This window comes from Trichomonascus vanleenenianus, assembly GCF_965637985.1.
Source record: "Trichomonascus vanleenenianus strain CLIB 3782 genome assembly, contig: TRVA0_035S, whole genome shotgun sequence".
Taxonomy (NCBI): domain Eukaryota; kingdom Fungi; phylum Ascomycota; class Dipodascomycetes; order Dipodascales; family Trichomonascaceae; genus Blastobotrys; species Blastobotrys vanleenenianus.
This window is the reverse complement of record NW_027481852.1, coordinates 27,410-51,413: the sequence shown is the minus strand read 5'-3', so window position 1 is coordinate 51,413 and position 24,004 is coordinate 27,410. Positions and strand designations below refer to the sequence as shown.

The window sequence follows — 24,004 nt, the reverse complement described above, 5'->3', positions numbered from 1 at the left end:
ATTCCCCCCCCCCTCCCTAAACGAGCAGATATGCTCACATTATGATTATGTCTTTTAGTCACATGGAGATAATTAACCATGGAATAGTGCAAATTAAATAAAGAATGCATTAATGTCTATCAATAATTATTTTACAACCCAATGAACACCCTCACGTTCTTGGATAACCTTCACCACGGGAAGATCCCAGCCAACGCCGCCAGAACCAATTGCGGCACCAATTCGTGGCACCACCCAGCATTCCCTCTTCGTTGGTGTGATATTCTTGGGCCCATAAGGCGGACCAAGCGGCTTCGAGTACGTTATCAAAGACGACGATTTGCCAATATTAGCCAGTTGAGCACCAGTAACGTCACACAGTGGCTTGATACGCACCCGCTTGATCTTGCGCCCCTCGGACAAGTTCATCGACTTGAATATAAGGTACTCTGGAGCTGTATTACCATTGGCAAGAACAGAAGATGGATGGACGTAAACATACGGATCAATGGGCTTCTCTTCATCATCCTGTGCAGAAGCGTCCACCGCCGGAAATAGGGAGATATACGGAAAAGTGATGACCCGCGACTTGGCTCGGTTCTCAATCTCCTCGATTTTATCTGCCCGAATTGCGACTTGATCAACAAATCCTGCAGCGATAATCTGCTTTATAGCCTTGACCTGGATCTTAGTCGGTGGCTTAAGCTTGCTTTGTAACTTCTTCGTCGTGTGATCAATAGAATTGGCGCTGGTATTCGAAGCAACCACGTAGGCAATTTGTTGTCGCAACTTGTAAATCTCATCCATCATCTTAAACCGGAGGAAATGCTTTTTGGCGAAGCTGTCATGATCTTTATCCCAGTCGTAGGCACACACTGCACACAGGAGCTTAAGCGCGTCACTCTTATCGTCCAACTGCTCAAACTTGGACTGCGCCAAGTAGTACTCCCCTCGAAGCTTGCGCTTAAACTCCTTTTGCTCCACAGTTTCCTCTTCTTCTTCCTCTTCTTCATCACTTCCATTCTTATCTTGCTGTTTGTCTTCAATACCTAGCTCATGCTGCTGGATGAAAGGATCTCCAACCGTGAGGCCCGCTACAATGGCAATGATGTAGGATAGACAGCTATGCTGATCTCCAATAAGCAGCATCTTGGCATATCGCGGACTCAATGGGAACAAACTCATCAAGCGGCCCAGCTCAGTAATGGCATCGTTAGCGTCAAGTGCACTGAGATATCGCAACAGCTTAAGACCCTTGGACAATGCAAGCTTCGGTGGTGGTGTAGGGAATGGGAAATTAACGATGTTGTGGATGCCCATATACTTCATCTGGAGGATAACGCCCTCGATGGGCATTCGCATGATTTCAGGCTTGGCGAACTTCTCAAACTCAGTCTCGTAGATGGCAGAAGAATAGATACGGTAGCAGTGGCCCGGACCAGTTCGACCAGCTCGACCCGCTCGCTGGTCAGCACTCGCCTTACTAGTCCACGAGATCTTGAAGCTCTGAACACCGGTTTGATCGTCGTAATGTCGCTCCTTGGATCTTCCGCAATCAACCACATATTTAATGCCAGGGATAGTTAGAGAGGTTTCGGCGACATTGGTAGCAACAACAACTAGCCGGTGGCCCTCAGGAGGAGGCTGGAAGATCTTCATCTGCTCCTTCGTAGATAAGAGAGAGTAAAGCGGGAGCACATGCATAGGGGCGTTGGCATCCTGACCCTCTTCAAGGCTTAGCTCTAGCCCTTCTTCCTCCTCTTCATCATCTACGTAATCGTCGTTTTCCTCGTCAACCACAAGATCCTCATCATCGATAGCCAGCTCGATATCATCGATTTCAGCTGCAGCTTCCTTGGCGGAGATCCTCAGCTTGATCTCATCCTCGTCTTTCTTGTTCGCCGCCTTGGGGAATGCCTTTCGCAGCCGTCGCACCATGGAGGTAATCTCGTTCTGGCCAGTAAGGAAAATGAGGATACCACCTGGTGGCAGTCTCTGGTGGATCTTAACTGCCTTATCGTAAACGTCGTCAAGGTAATTAAACTGTGTGCGTCGGTTAAAGTGTACCGTGACCTCGTGCTGACGGCCCTTGACATGAATGACCGGAGGAGGGGTATCAAACAGCTGGCTGTTCTTAGTGAAGTCAGAGACACGTAAGGTGGCCGACATAATGATGAGCTTGAGCGGTCTGGCTTCTCCCTTCTCAGCCATCTCGGTTCTCAGCTTCATGACACGGCTCAAAACACCAATGAGGATATCGGTGTTGATGTTTCGCTCGTGAGCCTCATCGATGACAATGGCAGAGTATTTCGACAGCGTGAAGTCATTGGAAAGTTCCCGAAGAAGCACACCATCAGTCATGAACTTGATCGCAGTAGATTCGTTCACCTTGGCGTCAAATCGAATCTGGTAACCAACCTTGCTGCCATGGTCGCCCAATTCCTGGCCCACTCGGGAAGCCATGCTTACTGCGGCAACTCGTCTGGGCTGGGTGATACCGATCATTCCTGGTGTGTCACTGTCTGGGGATCCATACCCTGCTTCGAAGAGGAATTGAGGAATCTGAGTTGTCTTACCAGAACCAGTTTCTGAAGAGATAACGACACATGGATTATTGTGGATGGCTTCCATAATGCGCTGTTCTTCCATGACGACGGGCAGTTCCGTTCTGGCGGCTTGGATCTCTTCGGGACGATCGATGTTGACGAAGCGAGAGATTCGGGTCTGCTTGGCTTCTGGCACGACGAGATGCGCTGGCAGTTCTTCCTGATCTTCTGGTCGGTCTAGTGGGATATAAGTACCTTTGTACTCAGGCATCTGAATAGGAGTTGTTTCCGGCTGGGTCAGTCTCTTGGCCCATTCCTTGAATGCCTGGCCCCGAGATTTGTCGTCAGTTGCGGGTTCTTCTTCTTCTTCCTCCTCCTCTTCTTCGTCTTCATCTTCCTCTTCTTCTGATGATGAGGAATTTTCAGGCTCACTTTTACTCGACTCATTGCCATCACTGAACCCATTCCACTCTTCTTCGCTGACTTCTTCGCCATCACTAGCCTGTTCGCCCTCACTAGCCTCTTCACTGACCGATTCCTCCGATTCAGATTCATCTTCGCTGTCGCTCAGAGATACAGCAATCTTCTTTCGTCTGAGATTCTCCGCCTCAACCCGCTTCCGCCAGCTATACTTTGTCTTCTGCACCGTCTTTGATACGGTCTTCAGATCTGCAAAGCCGAATCCAGTGCCAATTGGGGCCTTGGGTCGGAAATCGATGAAACTGGAAGTTTTGACCTCTTCATCAGAGCCTGCCTCCTCTATAGCAACTTCGTCAGGCTGACGGGGCTTTAGCGGCTCAACTGGCTCAGAAGAAGGCTTATTCAGTAAATCCTCGACATCTTGGGCATACTCAGACCAATCTTTAACCTTTCGTTCCTCGTAAAGAATGGCCCTCGTCTCTTGGGTACCCAAACCTGCCTTCTCCAGCGCAAGAGCCTCCTCAAACTTCTCTCTTTTAGTGACCTGGCCAACACCCAAGGTTTTGACACTCTTTAGCATTGAGGTATCGATCTTGGACTTTTCGAGCTTCTTGAGCAGTTCAACCTTCTCTTCCTTCTTGAGCTGCTTATCAATGTACTTATCAATCCGCTTCCGTTTCTTGCTCGACATGGGCGCATTCCGCTTTACCTCCGCTTCCAGCTTCCGTTTCCTCTCTAGCTTTTGGTCCATATTCATTGGCAGCATGATCTCAGCATTGGAATCTGGCTTAGATGGCGCCACGGTATTTGAACTATAACCAGTACCATCCTCGTTAGCTTGATCTTTGAAGTACCGGTGAGTTCGTTCACGCTTCAGCTCGTCCTGCTTGGCCACAGTGCCAGCCCTGGCTTTAGCATTAAACCTTTCTCTATATTTGCCCATTATCCCTCCAAAAGCGGCTACCAAAGGCAATAGAGATCAATATCAAAAGTGATATCAAAGATGTTGTGAAAAGTCTCAGAAAAAAAGTTGTCGGTCTCAGCCGTGCGATCTGCCGGCCATCGTCAACATCCAAACCGGACGACAGCCTGGGCATTTGGATGGCATATTCCTCATGGAACAGGACCGTAATGTGCTCTGGGTAGTCTTAGGGGGGCACCGATTTGAGACGTGGTACCCATGTGTGGGCTACTTCGATCCTGCTCAGCGACCCGCCAATAGGAAGGCGTATGGAGTCACCCCGCTGATCGAGGACGCTAGCTCCAGTAAAGAGGTACGCCCGGCTACGTACATATCGTCGGTAGACACTCTTTACATCTGCCGCTATTGCTTCAAGTATTCTGTGCGCATGGAGGAGGTTGCTACCCATGAGGCTGTGTGCCGATACAAGACCGCTCCGCCAGGAGATCTCGTGTATAAGTCCAAGGACTACACGATTAGGCGCGTCAGTGGGTTCCGTGACCGGCTTTTCTGCCAGTGCATGTGTCTATTTGCCAAGCTATTCCTTGAATCGAAGACAATTTTCTATTCGCTTGACGGATTTGAGTTTTATGTGCTTTACAGGGCCTCTCAGGCCGTGGGTTTCTTCTCGCGAGAATTGAACTCATGGGATGAGAACAATCTTGCATGCATTTTGGTATTCCCACCATACCAATCGCTAGGCCTCGGGAAGCTGTTGATTGCCTTCTCGTACCAGTTATCTAAGAAGGAAGAGATCCTTGGGGCTCCGGAGAGACCTCTTTCGAAATTTGGCTACGCGAGCTATATGTCTTATTGGTCTAGAGTAGTTGCCGCTGCTGTTATTGCCGCTACAGATGATGCTGATATAAGCTCCATTACTATTAATGAGATTGCCAGATCCACGGCAATGCGCCAGACGGATGTTGAGGAGACTCTGCGCTACATGAACGCGTATGATGGTAAATTTATCGCCGTTGCACAGATTCAGGCCTTCGTCCAATCACGCAAGATTAAACTAGAACCGTTAATAGATGAAAAGAGCTGTTTCATTTAATCACTACCTTATATTATATACTCCTGCTAAGGTACCTGTGTTAGAACAGTGAACGTGATGCACAAATCCTGATCCGGAACAATGAAGGATGTGAGAGAGCCCTCGAACTCCGCCCGCCTTCACAGAATTTAATTGCCTATAGTGACAGAATATGCGTCGAAAGCCTCCGCGAAGCGGAGCTACGGGGGTTTGGGGGGCTAGCCCCCCAAGTAACAGTAGTACGGCGGCCTAGTATCGATGGCCAGCCCTCGAGCTCCATGGCTCCGCTTTGTAGGGAATCAAGAAGTTTGTCAACGATTAAATTAATCTACAAGGAGTCAAAAAGAGCGTCTGGAATCATCGTTTCCTTGATGACCTTGACTAGCTTGACTGGGTCAAAGGTGACAGAGTCATAGGCCTGTGACGGAGGCAACTGCTTAAGCAGGCTCATGATTCCTGATGGAAGCGCATTATGAGCTGCCCGTTCGATAGTCGGCATGAACTCCGAATCTTCTTTGGTCCTCTTCAGAGGCCGGTCATCTTCGTCAATGTTGCTAGTAGACGACTCTGCCGAAGCCAGACCATTCTGCCTTGTGTCTGCCTTGGTCTTCTTGGCCTTTTTAGCGGTCTTAGACAAGTACCGCTTGCCAATGTCGACTTCGTTAATTGGATCGTAGCCCTCAGACCGGTACCGGTTGGCAAACAGATCAATGCTGCTGATCTTGTCGCCGTATATCTCTTTGCAGCGCTTTTCAAGCTTCTGAAGCGCACTGAGCTCGCCATAGTTAGCCTCGTACTTAAGGAAATGATCGTACAGTGGCTTAGCAGCCTCGACAGACATCTTGACCACCGACTTCTCAAACAGGGCTCGCGCATTAGTATCATCGTTGGTCATGATGAGGAAGTCGAAATATTGCTTGACAAACCCTGCGTCGTCCGAATGCCGCTTGAGCCCAACCTCAAAGATCTTGCCCGCAATCCCAGACTCCTTATCATTGTAGTACTCCATCATTGCAGAGGCCACATAGATATAGTACATCGAGTACGTGAGCTTCCTGCCCTCGCCGAACACCTTGCGTGCCTCCTTGATACCCTCCAACCGCTTAATGGCTTTCATGTATACTGTATACACCATGGTGATGTCCTTAGCGTTTGCATCAAGCCGGGCCTTATTAACTGGTTCAGCCTGCTCTAGCCGGTTCCGCTGTTCCTTGAAGTTGTCAATGAGCTGCAGGAATGTTTCCTTCATGGCCTTGGCGTTACCTGCCTTTTCCTCCAACTCCGCCTTTTTGTAATGTAGCATGAATGAGTATGGGTTGGCGGCTACTCCATTCTTGAGATACTCCATCTGCTCACTCTCCCTGCCTTGCTCAACAGCATACTCTGCAGCATCGAACCAGATCTCCGGGTAGTATCGCATCGCCAGCACCGCCTGCTTGTAAGCATATGATACTCTCACGTCGACAGTCTCCTTGTCGGTCTCCAGAGGGTTGGACTTCTCCCAGTTAATCCACCTGAACCACGCCTGGGACTTGTCCAGCTCTTTCTCAGTGTATTTCCGCGGAAGAGGGGTAGTGTTGAATCTGTCCAGGTTGTCAATGAGCCGCTCCATTTCACGGAGTGCTGCTCGGGCCTTCATCTGGGCCGGGGATTTCTCGTTTATAAATTTACGGGCTGTGGACTTGTTTAGGTTCGTTTCAAACGAACTGTAACCCTGCCACAGCACTTCGTAGCTAGTTAGTGGAATCTGAATCGCTCGTCTGTATGTCTTTCGCAGCAAATCGTTCTTCTGCTGCTGCTCCCACGGGGTAGAGGTCTCTCGCGACCGGATGAAATCAAGATACTGCGTCCACAGATGGCCACTGTCCTTGTCAATTCCGATCTTGCCCAGAACAAACTCAAACACTTCATTGATTACGTTCCGCGCCTTATCTCCATCTGTATTGATGTTGTTGACCCGGCGAATATACCCCAGATACGAGGTCCACAGGTTAATATTTAGCACAGTGGGGAGGCATCGCTGGAAGATCTGCTCCACCTTCAAAAACTCGCCGTTTTCCAGCTCGGTTTCAGCGTAATCCATCCAAGTTTCAGCCGAGGTAGGGAAGTACTTGAGCATGCGCTCGTACACCTCTCTCAGCTCTTCTAGCTTTTCTTTCTGCTTGATTTCATTGGTTAATGCCCTCCAAGCGACTACATTATGTGGATCCTGGGCAATTTCGTCCTCCAGTCTGCCAATTACGTCTTGTGGAAGCCTTTTACGCTTGATTGGGCGCGATGGTGAGCCTTCTGTGTCTGCCGGTGGAGCCTGGGGGGCTGGCGTGTTAGTGCTCGTCACATCACTGGGCTCATAATCATCATCATCATCCTCTTCTTCGTTTTCAATTTCTGGCTTCTGTTCAGATGGCTCAGCTTCTTCTGCCTTAGCGGATTCAGTCTCATCCGTTGGTCGAGTAGAATCAACCGGTCCAGTCTCTTCCGTATTGGCTGGCTCCACTGGTCCAGTGGAATCAGCAGGTTCAGCCTCTTCAGGCTTAGCTGGTTCTGTAGGTCCAGTAGGCTCAGCCTGTTCAGCTGACTTCTCTTCTGTCTGGTCTTCACCTGGCTTTGTTTCGTCAGCCTTCGACGTCTGATAGTTGGGCTCATCTGCAGGCTTACCCGGTGGCATGCCATCATTACTCAGCTCGCTTAGGTTACCCTCGCCAGAGGCATTTATAGGCTGAGTAGCCTCCTCTAAAATTTCCCGGTTCTCTGTCGAATCCTCCATGATGGAACGCGGTATGTGGAGGATTTTTCGTGGTTGGATGTGGTGATTGGTGATTCTGTGATGTGAGACGATCATTTTTAGGCCCGGAACGACATTTTTCAGACTGCCGGGCCTAACCACAACTCCACGAATCAAAGGAGCACTAAATCTTACTGTATCACAGTTGAAATACCATTATTTGTTTGGAAAAAAAAAAGAGAGGATGTTTGAACTGCATGTTTGGGGCCCTTTGGACGAGAGTGTTCCCTCCTTTGACCCGGAATGCCTTGCCGCAATGTGGTTGGTCAGCTCGCTTGCCAGCGATGATTTCACAGTCGTCCGGAGTTCGAATAGTACAGTCCACCCATCGGGAATCCTACCGGCTCTGAGGCACGATTCTAAGCCGGTTGCAGCCGGATACGACTCAATTGTCCGGTACCTGGGTTTGCAAGGACTTGCTTTGAACGATGATGATCGAAGCACGGTTCTGCTGTCCTACGTGCAGAGCCATATGGCCGTTGTTACCTCCTACGTTTTGTATTTGTACAAGGAGAACTACGAGAAAGTGACTCGGCCGCTGTTTACAGAATTGCTACCGTTCCCGATGCAGTACAATGCGGCAATTACTCAAAGGGACGAGGCCTACGCTCGGTGCGAAGCTGCTGGGTTGGAATCATTCAACCTAGCTGGCAAGGACGAGGACATTATGCAGCCAAAATCATCTCAGTTCACTACATTGAGCAAGCTACACGAGCAGATTGAACACAAAAAAGAGGGCATTACAGGGGCCATGGAGTCCACAAAGGAGCTTATGAGAGCCTCTGCATACGCCGACGATGTTTTGAGCACTATAGAGGATGCCCATGATCTACAGCATCAAAAGAATCTGTCCTCTGTGGATCTTCTACTTCTCGCTCATCTGTACGTTCAGATGGCGAAAGCTTTTCCGGGTCAAGTGACTAAGCCTTTGCTAGAAACGGGCCACGCTGTGACGAAAAGCTATTTCAATCGTCTCATTCCAGAGGTCACGGCTCTCAAGATCCCCATTGCTGAAACTCGCCCGCAAGACGTGCCGAATCTGACCAATTGGCTCTTGAGCTTTTGGTAGCCTGCTTTTTGGGGGCTTTTTTTGTGGCACTAGTTCTTCCGTGGTTTTATAAGCCCATGGTTCACAAAGTAGTACACTACCGTGCTGTCGTTGGTTACCATAGCCATGATGACTCTGCGGGGTGGGTGATCTAGGCGTTCTGCCTCAGCAATGCCATTGAATACCTGATCCCACTTATGGATAGACCACGTGGCGTGTGTCGATACTGGGAGTACGTATTCAGTAGTTTTTTTGTCGTCGTCGGGGTGCAGTTTGGCGGGGGGCAGGGCCTTGACAAGCCGGATCTTGTCGCTACCGTCCAGAGTCAACTCAATTTCCTCAAATTCAGTCCACAAATGCTGATAGTTTAAATTGTGCCGGACTTGTCCACACAGTGTATTTTCTCCCATTTTGTATTATAATATTTGTATATAGATCAACCGAAAGATAATCCTCCACTATACTTCTCTCCAGATAATTTTCCGCGGTATCCATCCTCATGTTCGCGCACGCAGAAAATGGGCTTGAGCCGCACGAGCCGCTTCGGCCACGATTTCTCCGCGAAGCGGAGCCCTAGGGGGGTTTGGGGGGACTGGTCCCCCCATTAATACTAGCAGCGGTATGCATCGCTGCAAAGCTGAGTTCCACGGGGGGTTTTACACTAGCGGTGATGTGTATTCGAGGGCCAGCCCTCGAGCTCCCGTAGCTCCGCTGCGCGGAGGCTCAACCTGAACTGTACACTACATATAAGAGATGTGTAGCTTATTGTGAGCTTGTCGCATAAATATATTGACGTCAGCTTTCCGCTCAGTAGTGTTCAATACAGTGGGTTATACGTGGGTTCAACTAGAAGTCCCTGTCACTTGAAAATAGCAGGTTGCTTATAATAACTTTTTGAAGAAAAGCACGTTTAATGACATATTTACAGGAATTGAGAGGGTTAGTGCTTTTAATGGGCCTTTAGACGGTGAAGCCGTAGCCCTTCATGCAGACCTTGTACTTGGAAATGAGATCGTCGCACTTGCCAGACTCCTGGCCGTTGAAAAGCAAGCACTCGTCTCGAGAGGACTTCTCAGTGGTGCAAACACAGCACGGCTTTGGCTCTATAAATGCAGAATCTGTTAGCTTCCATCATGATTATTAAGCCGATATAACGTACTGTCGTTCTTCGCGCAAGCGGCGGCGGGGGTCTCGGCAGCAACTTATGACCTAGTTAGCACTCATATATTCCTTATCGCCCAGACTATCCCTATCGCTTACTTGGTTCAGCCATCTTCTAAACTATTAGTGGGTAAGTGAAAGTCAGTACTGATCGAGGAAGATAAGTTGAAAAGTGTCAGATTTGATTGGGCCGCGATTATGTCATCTCACACCACCCTGTTAATTCGCGCAATGTTGGTCGGATATCTAGGGAGACATAATCCTCAAGCTATATGACGCCCTGAAGTGTAACTATGCGTATCCCGCATAAGTTCATCTCGTAGACCATAGTCAGCTAAAGAAATTGGCATGGCCGTGGTGGGGTCGTTGATTGGCTCCCATATTCTGAATTCCGACCAACTTTAGATCATTTAACACGCACAGCCTTGCGCCGTACTCCTGCAAGATTGAAGATAGCATGTATCACTACGGCATCTCCAGCAACTAACGACAAAAAGGACTTTTTTCTGTAGAATATATATACCTATATTCATATTCCATATGCTCGCCATGTGGGGAGTAATTCCACATAGTGAGATTGCGGACGAGCAGAGATGTCAGCTGCTCGGGCCTTTTGCACTCCTTGTACAGTCTCTTATGGGAGTAATAGCGATTCTATCATTGGTTGTCAAGCGTAACCGCGAATACCCGCAGAGACCGTGGAAGATCTGGCTATTCGATGTGATGAAACAAGTGTTCGGTGCTGCCGGATTGCATTTTCTCAACGTACTGGCATCTATATTATTCTCTGAAAGTGGCGAGCCCGATCTTGACCGCAACCCTTGCACCTGGTACTTTCTCAATGTCCTGGTCGACACGACCATTGGAGTGCCTGTGCTATGGTTCTTCTTATTTATTGTCCATACCGTGGCGTACCGGCTCAACGTTCGCGAGATCGTTTCCGGACAGTACGGCCACCCGCCCCGGTGGCGTGCGTTCTTTAAACAGGCTGTGCTCTACCTCATAGCGCTGATTCTCATGAAGATCATGCTATATGCATTCTTTTGGTGGATGCCTTTTGTCGACGAATTGGGCCAGTTCCTAATATCATGGACGGACTTTAGTCCAGTGCTACAGGTCACGTTTGTCATGATGCTATTCCCTCTAGTCATGAATACGCTGCAGTATTATTTGGTCGATTCAATTATCCAGTCGCCAGAATACCACCATTCCAAGTCGATACAAGAAGTCTCCGATAGTTCGCCTAGCTATGGGACTCTATAACCCGTGTTGTTTCTGTTCTTTTGCAAGAAGTGGTTTAATGACTGTGAATCCCTTTTTTGGATAATAATGGGAAACCTTCCCTTCGTTTCGTCCTGTAACTAATGAATTGTGTGTCTATACATTATGGGAAATGAAAATACATGTATTTATCTCTCTCTTTCTCGAACTTTGTTACACCGTTGCAAAAGAAGTTTGTTACAAGTTGGGAGTTTGTAACCAGCTGTAACAAAACGTCCTTTCTGATGGTTCATTTAACACTCTCGATGGGTAGCATTATCTCCGGGAAGCGGAGCCCCAAGGGGGGTTTGGGGGGACTGGTCCCCCCAACTAGCTAGTGCGGGACCTATTCAACGAAGTTGTTCACATCTATTCAACGAAGTTAGTGGAATATCATGTTTGTTTATATTTACCGGGAAAGGTCACAGCCGCACGCATGCCTGAGCCCCACAAGCCTCACCAACGCCGTTATCTTCGCGCGTGCGCGCGCACTACCAAACTGAAATATTTTTATCGGCGACAAATCTCATTGATCTCACTATCAAGAAAGGAAAGAAGCACAAATCATGGTAAGTCGCTTAAAGTATAGAGATTTTCTGATGCGTAACTAACTAACCCCTTTGCTTTATAGAAAATTCGAACGATCTCGAGATCGAGCGATGCATATATCCCGGCTAATAACGCAGAGTCGCAGCATCTGCCTCGGAACCTTGATCCTGCATTGCACCCCTTTGAGCGGGCCCGAGAGTATACCCGAGCGCTGAATGCGACTAAGTTAGAGCGGATGTTTGCTCAGCCGTTTATCGGACAGCTCGGTAACGGCCATGTCGACGGCGTGTACAGCATCGCGAAGAACTTTCACTCGCTGAGCCGGCTCGCGACCGGAAGCGGTGATGGTGTCATTAAGTTGTGGGATATGAGCCAGAGAGAGGAGGTATTCAGCATAAAGGCGCACGAGAATATTGTTAGGGGCCTGACCATGACTCCAGGTGGGAATCTGCTTTCTTGCGCCAGTGATCGGAGCGTCAAGCTGTGGGATGTCACCGAAAAGAAGTCGGAGCCAATCCAGACCTATCTCGGCAAGCATGCTTTCAATGGCATCGACCATCACCGAGAGGAAGGGAAGTTTGTGACTGCTGGTGAGACCGTCGAGTTGTGGGACTCTAATAGATCAAAGCCCATTAACAACCTGTCGTGGGGCGCTGATTCGGTTACTTCAGTGCGATTTAATCAGACGGAAACTTCAATGATCGCCTCTGCTGGATCTGATAGGTCGATTGTGCTCTACGATTTGCGAACTACTAGCCCTGTCCAGAAATTGCTGACAGCGCTGAAGACTAACGCTATTGCATGGAACCCAATGGAGGCATTCAACTTTGCCGCCTGTAATGAAGACCACAATACCTACCTCTACGACATGAGAAACCTCAAGCGGGCCTTGAATGTATACAAGGATCACGTTGCCGCCGTGCTCGACGTTGATTTCTCCCCGACTGGTGAGGAACTCATTACCGGTTCTTATGACCGAACTTTGCGAATCTTCCGAACTAGAGAGGGCCATTCGCGGGAGATTTACCACACCAAGCGAATGCAGCGAATATTCTGCGTCAAGTACTCTATGGACTCGAAGTATGTCATTTCCGGCTCTGACGACGGAAACGTCCGACTGTGGCGAGCCAATGCCAGCGAGAGAGCAGGTATCAAGTCTGCGCGACAGCGAGTGCGCCTGGAGTACGATACTGCGCTCAAGGAGAGATACAAGCATATGCCAGAGATTCGACGTATTTCGCGACACCGGCATGTGCCTAAGGCTGTCAAGAACGCTGGTGAAATTAAGAAGATTGAGCTTGCCAGTATCAAGCAGCGTGAGGAGAACCGACGCCGACACTCTAAGAAGGGATCGGTTCCGTACGTTTCTGAACGTGAGAAGCATGTTATTGGCACGGCTGTCAAAGCTCCTGAAAAGCTTCCAAAGCGAAAGAGGAAGGAATCTGCCCAAAACGATAGCGATGACGAGTAATGAATGTATTTAACTGTAATAAACAGACACTCCAATAGAAGTACTACCAAAAAAAACATCATTCTATAACTTTGATGGATAATTGTATGATCGTAATCTGAGGGATAATCGTAGTTCAACCTGCTCCGCGAAGCCGAGCCCCAGGGTGGTGGACTAGTCCCCCCCCCCAGAACACAATTGCTTCAATTGCCTTGGAAGCTAGCAGAAAAAAATAATTGGATATCTGAGATGATATCAGAAGAAGGAATAACGTCAAATCATGAATAGTTAGTTTATATATGCGATATACAATCAAATTTTCTAAAGCGTCTTTCTAGCGTCATATGCTTTTTTAGCAATCGATTCGAGGGCCTCAAACTCGCCAGACTTGAGGCACATGTCCCTGAAAATGCCGTCCTCCTTGTGGATAAGGGTGTAAGGAGAGTCGTACTCGACAACCTCACCACGGTCCATAACAAGAACCAGGTTATAATCCGCAATGGATCGCAGTCGGTGTGCAACGGTGAGAATAGTAGTATCGACAAACTCTTCTCGGATGGTAGACTGAATTCTAGCGTCGGTATCATAATCGATAGACGCAGTGGCTTCATCAAGAAGCAGGATTTTTGGACTCTTGAGAAGAGCTCGGGCAAGGCACACAAGCTGTCGCTGGCCCTGAGAGAGGTTACCACCGCCTTCAGTGACCTTGTTCTCAAGATTGAGGAACTGGTTGGCATTCTCGCCCGAGGATGTCGAAGTAGAAGAGCTAGCAATACCATTAGCTGATGGAATTTCCTGGATAAGGTGGACACGTCGAAGGGCCCTAAAGATAGCCTCGTCGGTATAGAGACCGAAGGGATCCAAGTTAGATCTGATAGTTCCCACGAACAGAGTTGGATCCTGCGGAATAATAGCAAGTCCCTCTCGCAAGTCCCTCAGACCAATAGTAGAGATATCCAGACCATCAATAATAACCCGACCGTTATCCGCCTCAAGGAATCGGAAAAGAGCAGTAATAATAGTAGACTTGCCAGCACCAGTTCGTCCAACAACACCGACCTTGTTGAAGGAAGGCACAGTAAAGTTGGCGTTCTTGATAACCAACGGCAATTCCGGTGCGTATCGCAGGGAGAGATTCTCAAACACAATCTCACCCTTTGATGGCCAGTTTGCAGGAGGTCGACTGTCCTCGATGACAGCTGGGGCTTCGCTATCAAGGTCCAAGTACTCCTGAACACGCTCAACAGAGTTCATGTTCATCTCCAGCTCGGCGTAAAGTCGCACTGCCCACAAAACAACTTCGTTGAACATTAGAGCATAAGAGAGCGAAAGACCAGCGAGACCCGAATCAAGGTTGTTGAGGTTAAGCATGATGAACGCGGCAGCACCAGAAGCAACCAGTGCACCAATAGTATCTACTCGGAAGTAGAGCCATCGGTTGCAGTTCCACATGTAGACATACGGTCGGTGGTTATCGTCAATCTTTCGCATATTATCCCTGACAAACCGTCGCTGATCGCCATATGCACGAATGGTCGAAACACCAACAAGCGTCTCACCAAAGTGCTGGAAGATGGGTGATCGAGACACAGAATCCAGTCGCTTTAGCTCACGCGAAGAGGTCAGATAGAGATCGGACACAACGTAGTAAAGAATGAGGATCACTACGCCCATGATGAGGAAACCAGGAGTGATGTATGCAATGAGGGCGGCGGTCGTGAGCACGGTAACCATGCAATGGGCCATATCGCTAGCAACTGGACTCAGGTCCTGGTCAATGCCCTCGATATCCTTGGAGAACCGATTCATAATTCGGCCAACTGGAGTAGAGTCGAAGAATCGAGTCTTGGCTCCGAGTACCGAGGAGAGAAGTCGGTTGAAGAGAACTCGAGAGGCATGCAGGCCACCGAAAAAGACGGTAAACTCCTTGAGAGTCGCGGCACATACGTTACCTAGACCGATGGAGAAGTAGACAATCAGGTAGTACATAGGTGGATGAGCTGGAGCGCCAGGAGCATCGGCGGTTGCGGCAGCAGTAAGGCTAGGCTTATAAGTGTACTCTTGCCAGGCCGTGGTGAGGAAGCCAGTTGCAGTGCTAAGGTAAGTCTCGGCATGGTGTGAGGAGGCGGTAGAGACCGTGAAGAGATCCGAAGCGACGGTCTTCTCAATCATACCCTTGACAGTCCACTCTCGAATCCACCACGATTGGCCAACGTTGGAAACCTGCTGCATGACGAAGAAACTAAGCAAGGTAAACCAAAACCCATACTTGCCCATGGCAAGGAGATACTGGGCATAAATCTTTCGATCAACAAAACCTCGAGCTAGCGCTTCTTCCTGAATCAGCTTACCATCGGACTTGGCCCGATCACCCTGTTCCGCCGGTTTTTGTTCATCATCAGAAGACGAAGACGAGGAGCCAACCCGCTTAGAGTTCTCAATTGCTTCACCCTCAAGCGCATCAGCAAGCTTCTTATCGAATAGCTTCTTACCAAGGCTTGTATCTTTGTGGTTTTCACTGAGGTTGACAGCAGAGCTGCTTCGCGAAACACCCTGGGAAGCAGTCTGCGAAGCAGATGCACCCTGCTTGACCAGTTCGTCGTCGCCAAGAGCGCCAGTAGCAACGACTTCAGCTGGAGAGCCCTGGGCCTTGATTCGACCGTTCTCCATGACGAATATTTTATCAGCCTGGGTGATGGTGAGGGCGACATTGTGCGAGACAAGAATGACAGTTCGGTTCTCGAGGATAGGACCGGCAAGACAATTTTCATAGATAGACAGAGCGGTGTGGGAGTCAACGGCGCTAAGACAGTCGTCAAGGATAAGGTGCTTGGCTCGCGAGTAAACAGCCCGGGCAAGAGAGATACGCTGCTTCTGGCCACCGGAAAGGGTCACACCCTTTTCGCCAACCTCGGTCTGGTCTCCGGCATCAAGGATCTCGAGATCTCGTCGCAGGTTGCAAGCGTCAATAACAGCATTGTATCGGGCCTCGTCGTAATCGCTGGAAAACAGAATATTGTTTCGCAGGGTGTCATTGAGTAGCCACGCTTGCTGGGCACAGTACGCAACGGTGTCGCAAAGACCGGTAGCAGGATCAGGCTTGAAATCCTCACGGCTGCCGGCACCTGGCAAGAAAACATTGCCCGATTCTCGATCCATCTCTCCAAGCAGGGCCATGAGCAGCGAAGTCTTACCGGAGCCAGTTGGGCCAACGATAACAGACATCTTTCCTACTGGGAAGTCGGCATTGAGGTCTCTGAGCCGGAAGTTGAAGCTTTCGGAATCACGCTGGGCGTGGGAAGCAGACAACCAAGAGAAGCTGGCGTTTTCGAAGCCAATTTTTGGAGAATTAGGACCCCGTGGAGTAGAGGAGCTAAGCTGGTTGTACTTGTCGGTTTCGCCTTCAGAGAGGAACTGGATGACTCGGTCGAGGGACACCTTAGCCTGGAGCACGCCAGAAAGGAGGAACGCAAGCTGGTCCATTGGGCCACGCATAATGTTGAACAGCGCGAGGGAGGTGAAAGCAACTGGGGCGGTGAGAACCTCGCCCTGTATCATCGTGTACGAACAGAAGGAGAGGCAGGTAATGACGACAGGGGCGCCAAAGAAAAGCGCGGCACCAGCGGCCCAGAACATGTACCGGGCTCGGAGGACGGCCAATTCCTCTTCTCGAATAGAAAGCACGCTGTCGGCGAACTTTTGCTCCCAGGCGAAGTACTTGATGATCCGAATTGCCTGGAGGACTTCATTGGTCTTTTCGACTCGCCTGTCAGTAACAGCCATAAGCCTGTCCTGGAAAGAGGCAAACTTTCGCGAGAACCAGTAGTTGATGGGCATAACGGCGATCATACCACAGCCGCCGACAAAAGCACTCCAGCCAAGAATACCGTAGAGCAGGAAGAAGGCAATGATGATCTGGAGGATACCACTGACGAAGTAGTGCAAACCAGGGAAGAGTTCAGAGACCTTGTACGCGTCAATGGCCATAAGGTTGATGATAGCTCCAAGGTTTGCCTGGGAGTCGTCTTTCTTTTCCTCACCATCCGTCTCGTCATCGTTCTTAGAGTCGTCATCCTCCTTCTTATTCTCCTTTCGAGCCAGGGAACCCGAGGCAGCAGCAGCCTTTCGTCGCAGGGCCTTGGCGTATACCTCGCCAATGATAATAGCCTTGATCTGAACGCACGCTCGTCGGCCAATGAACAGGGCCTGGCCGTTGGTGACACTCTTGACCACCGAGAACGCGAGAATACCAACGACATAGAGCCATGCGACTTCCGGCGTAGCCTTGGAGGGGTTCTCAACGTAGTCGAGAATGAGCTTGACAAAGATGGCGGGACCAAAGATAGTGACGGCGAAAATGGTCGCGTAGAGACCGCCGACGGATAAGGGCTTCTTGAAATAGTTGATGACCTTCCAGGTGAAGGTTACAGTGGTCTTGACCTTTCGGAACCGTCGGAGAACGTGGAAAGCGTGGTCGACTTCGTTCAAGTCCCAGATGTCCTTGGCAGTAATGTGCTCCCAGTATCCCTGCCAGATGAGCGGATCCATGAAGGAGAAAGTGAACAACGAGAAGATGCTCGAAATTCGCTCGTTGTTAGGCTGGTGACCGGGGGAAACGTACAATCGAGCTGGCTTGTTACCAGTCTTCGAAGAGTAGACGCAGTAGACAAGCACCATGTTCAGGACAAGGTTAGCGATGTAGTACGACCGCGAGGCCGGAGAGAACGGGTGCAGGAGAGCAGATCTGAACGAAATGAGGGCCGAGATCCACGCGACCGGGTAGAGCGCAGTCGCATGGTACCACAGGCCGCCGAAGGAGCTGGATGGAGAGTTGATATAGCAGAGTCGGATGGTTGAGAGGACAAAAATGTAGGTCCAGAAGGCACCCAGAATAGCGGGGGTCCAGGAAGACTCGCTCCATTCGCCGCGGATGGAGTCTACCGTCAATGCTGCAATGGCAAGGACGAGCTGGGCCGCTGTAGCGATCCATTCAAGGACGATTTTGACTCGATCCGAGGTGGGGCGGATGACGTGAGTGATGATAATGTCGGTCCGCTCGTCGGGGATCAGGTTATCATCGTCCATGAGCGACGAGGCCGGCGAAGGTAAATTCTGCTTCTTGTGGCCCTCTTGCATAACACTATCGTAAGTCACAGTCGCATAGGTATAGCGGTGGTTGTCCTGTTCCATGTAGCCATCGCCTTCACTCTCGCCTTCTTCGGCGGTTCTTCCGAGGAGAGGCTGTCTGGCCGGATCCGCAGCGATCTTTCGTTTCTTTATTGATTTCAGCACGGATCGTGTAACTATGGTCGCCGAAACGGCGGCAGTTAACCCGAGCAAATACTCTTGGAGGTATCTATAGATCTTCAATTAGCACCAGAATTTTTAACTAAAACTTATCGAAGTACATTATCCATAATCTATCCATAATCGGAGTTTCATTATCGACGACAATTTTTTTTTCTTATGAACTTACCTATGCCTGAAGCATGCTGTTAAATCATCAGTGACCCAATATGGGCCCCCACACGAACCCATAATGAAGCTCGATAGTGAAGCTTTTGAGATGAACCGGAAAGAAGGGGGAGATCAGTTCGGTATTTCCGGGAAATTGCACACTCGATACTCGAGGTGGAAAAAGACTAAAAAGAGTGGAAAATGCAGAGCCTGTAGGCGGGGGTGAAGAGAAGAGGAAAGGAGAATCACCATGCATTTATACCCTTCGCTCGCCATAGTCGGGTATCATGCATAATCTCCAACATATGGGTCTCGATGCAACCAGTTTCGACGAGCTGTAGTAGTTTGGTGCCGTGTGTGTGTCGCTCGCTGACTCACTATGATCATCAAGTGTCGACACTCCTTCCCCCGTCAAACCCACCAAATCGGTAACGACGTTGTACTTCTTTCCTCACGACTCATTAGCGTTTCTTTCCCTGGGCCTTTCTAGCGTCTTATCCCCTGAAATACGGGCTATCTTCTGCTGCGGGGACTGATACTCGGGATTCTTGCCGACAGCGCTCGGACTCCGGGGCGTGCCTTCAAGCGAAATTTCTCTCTGGCGTTCAGCCGCGTGTCTGCACAGCCGTGCAATGATTGACGTTTGTCCCTAACCCCGGTGGATATGGTGCCCACAGCGAGGGGCCGTCGCTCCAGGTGGGCGGCATTCATTTGCTATATTGGAGCCGTAAATTGGAACTACACGTTGCAGGATTATTGTAGATTCAATTTAATTATCGGCAGTATGGCATTTCAATACAGGAAGCATTTTAATACAGGAAGTATGGAAAGGTAAGGGAATGGACTACAGTATTGTATCGATATATTAATCGGCTCAACACCATCGCACGGGGTAGCGGCTGTGCTAATTGCATGTTGCAGGAGATCCCGCGTTGAGCTGATCCGCTCTGGCGCCCTAGACCTCGTGGTTAGTGGATCTCCCTTGTGGGTCGAAGACTCAACAGCTTATTAAGATAATTGCCTCGTGCTACCAGGTACTGAGTTGTATATTCAATGACTCTTTCTTTTCCAATGCTTGACGATCAATTGTTCAAGTGGTCATGCTGAAACTTTTCAACGTTGAATGTTGCTGTGTGTGATTGGAGATGGCATTCCAGGAGCTATCGTGGGGCTATAATGCAGGGCAGTTGACTAATTTTTTTGGTCAACTACTCAAAATTTGTCCTATCTACAGCCCCTGGACTCAATTGATCTACTTCAATTAAATAGATTGGTGCTTGAACCGTGTTTTAGCTTTCCTAGTATGTGATATCTATTAGTTCCAATAGCCTAACTAGGATCAGGACAAACACCTCGTATCCCATACATTTAGCTCATAATACATACTGCTGCATATTACATTAAGTATTTATACGTAGTAGTCAGTTCAACATTTAATTGGAACAGTCCGTAAATTGTTGGAGCCTACGTGCGTTGAGGTGCGGCGTACGCATCTTATCACCATGTACAATGCTTTAATACTGTATCCCTGCCCCGCTTGGTCGTCCTTCTCCATGCCCTCCTGGCTGCACATCTCCAGCAAGCATAGATTAAGCATGGTGCCGTGCCATTTATGCGGCTTGGAAAATCCCGCTTCGGCGCATCTCGATGCCGACCAGACGCGTCTAAAACGCGCAACCAAAAAGTAACACTACTGTGCTGTACGGGGTAGTATTTCAAAAAAGTCATCTTTAATAGGGCAGAAAGTAACAGAAGTAATTACTAGTAAGCTGGAGTAACAAATCGTATTTAGCAGTCGAACTATTTCCAAGCAGGGGTTAGAATTTTGAGACCCTTCCCGAAGAGATTCGATCGACAATACAAAACGTTATTCTTTGAATCACATTCCCGCGCCGTTAGATCGCGACCGGTATTACCGGTACTGAGATTCATCTATATTATATGGGAAGTTCAATGATTTCAACTATGGTTATAAGTATAATAGATCCTGAGAAGAAAAATGTATTTACAGAAGTAGTGCTCTAGAATAACAAAAGTCTACAAAAGTAAGCTGAAAGTAACAGAAGTAATCATTGACACGATAGAACGTGACAGGCCTAACTAGCAATTCCTATATAAATCATTAGTTCGTTAAAAGGTAACAGAGTCATTACAGTACACTAAAAGGTAACAGAAGTACTACAGGTAGTACAATAGTACACTGTAACACAATTGCTATTTCAATCGAGCCAGGCACCGAGGCTTGTAACAACATCACCGTAACGAAAAACTTCCAACTCCGACACAACCTATTGTTACAGCTTGTTACAACTCGTTACAAACTTACCTTCGCCGCAGGCACGCTCCCACCCCCTCTCTCTCTCTCTCTCTCTCTCTTTCTCATAGCGGCGCTATTGCTTGTTAATACCGTGTTCATCATGCGAAATAGAACTTGAAACACAATGCGATCACAAGCGAGTGCTCACTACGTTCAGATAATTAATCTATTGAGAAGGGAGTGTATCAAATATTAAAAACCTGATGTTTGATGTCATTACTAACAAAGACCTTACTCAGCTTGCCGGCTACCTGATCTCTTACATTAAACTGAACTTCTTCATATAAACTCAATGATGCTGTACAAACTCAACAAATCGGTGGTCCTTCAAATAAACTCGTAGGATTGGTTCATAGTCACTTAAACAATGGCCCAGAATACGTTGGCCGGTTGTTCCAGATACTACCGTACTTTGCACATCTATGGAACTGCTCTTCGATAGGGTAAAGTCGAACTGGTAGCCCCGAGGGGCCACGAAGAAAGAAAGAGAAATTCAAGGGGGATTCCTCCTCTATTTATATTCGACGAGAGGGAGAGACGGCATTAGGGTTCAACTTTACTGTTCGCCCATGCTTCCGGAACCACAGTGACATTGCAACATTAAGTACGATAATGTCACCAGCATATTAGCATCAATGGCCTACTTATTGAAGAGCAAAAAGCGTTGCCGGATGGCTAACCTCGACTGTACAGCGTAACATGCCTCACTAAGGATGCTGTAAACATTGGGCTGCAAAGTATTAAAATAATAAGTCCAGTTCGGTTCATTCATTATAGATCCCGTCAATATTTCGGTATTCGGTACTTTCAAAAAAAAGGACGACGGGGGGATTGTTGTTACGATGTCAACAGAATTGAATCACATGTGAACAGGCACAATTTAAAAATATCTATAAATTGCCTACTGGCCATGGCCCCACAACAGACGCTCGTAGATTATTGATAATATGGCGTGCTAACTAAGTTAAACATTACCAGTAGTACGCTAAAAATTAACAGACGCTAGCGTTATAGAAAGCTAAAAAGACGAATATGGACCTGGTAGTTACAATGGTATGCTAGAGTAACAGAAGTGATCAGTAATACATCCACAATCCCTCCGCGAAGCGGAGCTACGGGGGGTCTGGGGGGCTGGCCCCCCAGTGTTACCATTGTAGGTGGTTCATAGCGAGTTGTAACAAAGTGTAACAATAAATTGCAACGGCGTCGGGAGTTTTTCGTTACAATGAAATTGTTACAGTGCCTGGCTCGATTGAAATAACTGCAACATAAGTGCGCCGAGCGTTAAAAGATAAAAGAAGTACACTACGTTAAAGCAAAGTGATCATTAGTACAAGTATATTCACAGTAACAGTAGTTACTGGCAGAAATAGAAGGTCTATTATGCATATTAAGGTCGGTCAGTAGGACTGTTGGGGTCATGGGTCATTTGTAAGATCGTGGTGGCTTTGACGATGGTCAATTATACGCCTTCTTGCCCTGGCCAACAAATTATAGTAGGCCACGGCCGTTTTTTTCGCAATTAACTCACGTTAACATTGAGCACCTCGGAAACGTTGGCGACTTGCTCGCCAGCCAGGTCCTCCAGAAACGGAATCATATCAAGAAGCTCATTATCGTGCGCATCCGAAAACCAGCTTGATATCGGAATGGCATGGTCAGGATGCAGAATATACGAAGCTGGAGAGTTGTCAATGATTATCACATCCTCCAGCGGCCGCCCCAGTTGCGCCAGGTTCTTGATATAATTTCCCTGATGGTTAAAACACGCCTCGCGGAAGAGCCGGTGATGCACAACGTTATGGATATCCAGCTGGTCCAGCAATGGGTCGCCATACTTGGATACAGACGCCGTGAACACCACCACCTCATACAGCTCGCCAACGCGCTTCATAAACTCGTCCACTCCTGGCCGCTTGATGACATACACATTGTGATACTGCAGCTCGATCTCCACGGGGATTACAAAATCCGCCTGCGGGATGTACTTAAACGACGAGTGCACCAGCGTCTCGTCGAGATCGAGCACTAAACACTTGCGTCCTCTCAGCGGGTCCGGAACAGGCTCCAGCAGCCACGCCTGCGGCTCGTACATGCTCTCGTGGTCGCTCTTATCAAACGCAACCTCGTCACCGCCGCCCAGCGGACTCTGCACGCTGTGCTCAGGCTGCCTTTCTGCCTCTACGGGTAACACCTTGTCTGCGCCGAGATCTCTCTCCTCCTCCTCCTCCTCCTCATCCTCCTCATGATCCTCGCGCGGACGCAAGTCCTCGTGGTCGTTGCTGGTCGTCTGTAGCTTCGTCCCCTCCTCCTCACTGGGCTGAGGGTAGTCGTTAGCGATGTCGTTAGTCTTGGTCGTGTCTTTCTCGTCAACATAATTAGTCGTGCTGGTAGTCGTGTCGCTCTCCGGACGCTCCCCAGCCGGCAATGGCGGCACCGGCTTGTCGAGGATGCGCTTCTCGCCGCGCTGGGCGGGTCTGGCCGCTGTCGTGGCCTGTGGAGGCCGCTTGCGACTCTCTGTCGTCGTCGCCGCAGGGCGCTGTTCCCCTGCGCAGCACAGCCATAGCAGCACTCGCTTCAACCCCCGCGGTGGGTCATTACGCCCATACCGGTCCGCATAGTCTCGCCGACGCGTCTTCGCCCGCTCTCGATCCATCCTACTCAGCCAATTCTGGTGCGGTTCGTTTCGTCGCTTCGTGGAGGAGGGGGTCGCCTACGGTCGGGTTTGTTTGGCGACCACCTCCTTTCTTCCCTTCGCTTGCGCGCGCACACGACATTTGACTCCCCGTCGCCGACATTCCTTCCCCGTTTCATCATGGCATATGTGCTGGGTTCCGATTCTTCCTATTGGGGGACCAGTCCCCCCAAAACCCCCTGGGGCTCCGCCGCGCGGAGGGGCTGAGGGTTTTGTGGTACGAGAATTGTAGTCTATCAGTGTTTCTCGCTTCTTCACGTATATGCAGGTACATTTTAAGTCAGACAACAGCTTACATGAATCCTCCACGTAGCAGAGCCACCAGTCCCAATGTTAATACCGG

At 49.1% G+C, this 24,004-nt stretch overlaps 9 protein-coding genes across 9 annotated transcripts; 4 read left to right on the top strand and 5 right to left on the bottom strand.

The window, feature by feature from the left end:
- Nucleotides 1-126: 126 nt before the first annotated feature.
- On the bottom strand, nt 127-3,888 carry ECM16 (ATP-dependent RNA helicase ECM16; the record flags this gene model as incomplete). The annotated part of the gene is made up of 1 exon (XM_076686259.1): nt 127-3,888. One exon carries the CDS (start codon nt 3,886-3,888, stop codon nt 127-129), a length of 3,762 nt encoding a protein of 1,253 aa, XP_076539467.1.
- A 172-nt stretch (nt 3,889-4,060) lies between these two features.
- On the top strand, nt 4,061-4,960 carry SAS2 (histone acetyltransferase; the record flags this gene model as incomplete). Its single annotated transcript, XM_076686258.1, has 1 exon — nt 4,061-4,960. The coding sequence occupies one exon, from the start codon at nt 4,061-4,063 to the stop codon at nt 4,958-4,960; it is 900 nt and encodes a 299-aa protein (XP_076539466.1).
- A 307-nt stretch (nt 4,961-5,267) lies between these two features.
- Nucleotides 5,268-7,706, bottom strand: RNA14 (cleavage polyadenylation factor subunit RNA14; the record flags this gene model as incomplete). Its single annotated transcript, XM_076686257.1, has 1 exon — nt 5,268-7,706. One exon carries the CDS (start codon nt 7,704-7,706, stop codon nt 5,268-5,270), a length of 2,439 nt encoding a protein of 812 aa, XP_076539465.1.
- Nucleotides 7,707-7,908: 202 nt separating this feature from the next.
- SAM37 (SAM complex subunit SAM37) lies at nt 7,909-8,793 on the top strand (the record flags this gene model as incomplete). Its single annotated transcript, XM_076686256.1, has 1 exon — nt 7,909-8,793. One exon carries the CDS (start codon nt 7,909-7,911, stop codon nt 8,791-8,793), a length of 885 nt encoding a protein of 294 aa, XP_076539464.1.
- A 939-nt stretch (nt 8,794-9,732) lies between these two features.
- COX17 (copper metallochaperone COX17) lies at nt 9,733-10,045 on the bottom strand (the record flags this gene model as incomplete). The annotated part of the gene is made up of 3 exons (XM_076686255.1): nt 9,733-9,875; nt 9,932-9,973; nt 10,033-10,045. The coding sequence occupies 3 exons, from the start codon at nt 10,043-10,045 to the stop codon at nt 9,733-9,735; spliced, it is 198 nt and encodes a 65-aa protein (XP_076539463.1).
- A 428-nt stretch (nt 10,046-10,473) lies between these two features.
- Nucleotides 10,474-11,196, top strand: TRVA0_035S00364 (uncharacterized protein; the record flags this gene model as incomplete). The annotated part of the gene is made up of 1 exon (XM_076686254.1): nt 10,474-11,196. One exon carries the CDS (start codon nt 10,474-10,476, stop codon nt 11,194-11,196), a length of 723 nt encoding a protein of 240 aa, XP_076539462.1.
- A 563-nt stretch (nt 11,197-11,759) lies between these two features.
- On the top strand, nt 11,760-13,213 carry SOF1 (rRNA-processing protein SOF1; the record flags this gene model as incomplete). The annotated part of the gene is made up of 2 exons (XM_076686253.1): nt 11,760-11,762; nt 11,825-13,213. 2 exons carry the CDS (start codon nt 11,760-11,762, stop codon nt 13,211-13,213), a joined length of 1,392 nt encoding a protein of 463 aa, XP_076539461.1.
- Nucleotides 13,214-13,513: 300 nt separating this feature from the next.
- Nucleotides 13,514-18,730, bottom strand: YBT1 (ATP-dependent bile acid permease; the record flags this gene model as incomplete). The annotated part of the gene is made up of 2 exons (XM_076686252.1): nt 13,514-18,548; nt 18,669-18,730. The coding sequence occupies 2 exons, from the start codon at nt 18,728-18,730 to the stop codon at nt 13,514-13,516; spliced, it is 5,097 nt and encodes a 1,698-aa protein (XP_076539460.1).
- A 3,758-nt stretch (nt 18,731-22,488) lies between these two features.
- PSR1 (phosphatase) lies at nt 22,489-23,622 on the bottom strand (the record flags this gene model as incomplete). The annotated part of the gene is made up of 1 exon (XM_076686251.1): nt 22,489-23,622. The coding sequence occupies one exon, from the start codon at nt 23,620-23,622 to the stop codon at nt 22,489-22,491; it is 1,134 nt and encodes a 377-aa protein (XP_076539459.1).
- Between the last annotated feature and the right edge of the window lie 382 nt (nt 23,623-24,004).